The sequence below is a fragment of the Acyrthosiphon pisum genome, unplaced genomic scaffold (assembly GCF_005508785.2).
Source record: "Acyrthosiphon pisum isolate AL4f unplaced genomic scaffold, pea_aphid_22Mar2018_4r6ur Scaffold_11525;HRSCAF=12145, whole genome shotgun sequence".
NCBI classification, from domain to species: Eukaryota; Metazoa; Arthropoda; class Insecta; order Hemiptera; family Aphididae; genus Acyrthosiphon; species Acyrthosiphon pisum.
Genome location: NW_021759917.1, coordinates 1 through 1374, shown reverse-complemented (window position 1 = coordinate 1374; position 1374 = coordinate 1). Strand labels below are relative to the sequence as shown.

The following is a 1374-nucleotide window of genomic DNA, read 5'->3' as shown; positions in this document are numbered from 1 at the left end:
CAATGCGTAAAGTCAAAAGAGAAACGGTTGGATTGTGCTGCGCAAATGGAAAAGTCAAACTGGATCCTTTACTTACACCACCACAGCCACTGAAAACATTGTTTGATGGAAGTGATCCCGATTCAAGCCATTTTCTTAAACACATCCTTGAATACAATAACTGCTTTCGCATGACTTCCTTTGGAGCTAATATCATTCGAGAAGGCGGCTTCATGCCGACTTGCAAGGTAAAAGATACAACACACATAACCAACACATAATTACAACACATAACAACTTCATATACACCACACACTACACCATCACACGATTTAAAATGTATTCATGAACAAATTTTAATGATTATTTGCAATTACAGATACAAGGTCAAATATATCATTTGCATGGTTCAATGGTGCCAACCACACCAGATGAACCGCATCAATTTCTGCAAATATATTTCATTTCGTCGATGGTGGATCAGCTGAACGTGCGGTGCAATATACAGGGAGCACAACAGTTAAAGAGACGAATTATTGAACAGTTGCAAGCATTTTTTCACGCTAATAATGCTGTGGTTAATATGTTCAAAACAGCATTGGAACGAATGCCATCGGATACGCACAAATTTGTCATAAGAGCGGATTGTACTCTGTCGCCGCCACGACGGTAGATAAGCCGTAGGCGCACATCACCGAACGACACACACACACACACACACACGCACACATATATCATTGTTATTTATATTATTGTTTATTTATGTTAAAATTGTGTCAGCTGTGAATTATATAATATGTAGATAATGAGCGGTCGGCCGTCGACGTCAAGAGTTAGCACGGCCGCCGGAATCTTCAGTCCTGTTTCTCGGAGTGTAATCGAAACACGCATTATTATTACGTGCGCAAATCGCCGTTTCGTTTTGAAATATTATATAGCCCTTATTTTTGTAGGCACGAATTGCCAATATTATATTATTGTTATTGCGGGCGCAAATCGCCACAGTTTTGCATATTATTTTATTGTGTACGCTAATCGCGACAGTTTGTTTTATTGTTCAGTAGGCACGAATTGCCAAGTATTATATTATTGTCATTGTAGGCGCAAATCGTCATGAAAGTGATATTATATTTTACAGTCCGTACACTGTGCGCTTAACTTATATTATTATTGTTCCGACATAGTGTGTGTGTCGTGTATTATTATTATTATTATTATTATTATTGTTATATTTTTATATTTGTGTGTGTGTGAACCATTTTTTATTATATATAGCTAGGACCAGCTGGCCAGACTGCGCTCCACAAATTGTGAGTCATTTTATTATTATATTCTAGTCAAATTCATTATTATCATGCCAAAAGGGCCCGTATAATTATTATATTCAACTTTGGT

The 1374-nt window shown here is 37.1% G+C and overlaps 1 protein-coding gene across 1 annotated transcript; it reads left to right on the top strand.

Annotated features, from left to right (window-relative positions):
* The first annotated feature begins 18 nt into the window (after positions 1–18).
* LOC107885747 lies at positions 19–993 on the top strand. Its single transcript, XM_016809433.2, has 2 exons — positions 19–227; positions 359–993. The coding sequence occupies exons 1-2, from the start codon at positions 171–173 to the stop codon at positions 650–652; spliced, it is 351 nt and encodes a 116-aa protein (XP_016664922.1). The 5' UTR covers positions 19–170; the 3' UTR covers positions 653–993.
* The last annotated feature ends 381 nt before the right edge of the window (positions 994–1374 follow it).

Bases quoted from the DNA above. Each gene is read 5' to 3' on its own strand.
- LOC107885747 (XM_016809433.2), top strand. From the start codon at position 171: ATGACTTCCTTTGGAGCTAATATCATTCGAGAAGGCGGCTTCATGCCG. The intron at 228-358 runs GTAAAAGATACA...TTGCAATTACAG, and splicing joins GCTTCATGCCGACTTGCAAG to ATACAAGGTCAAATATATCA.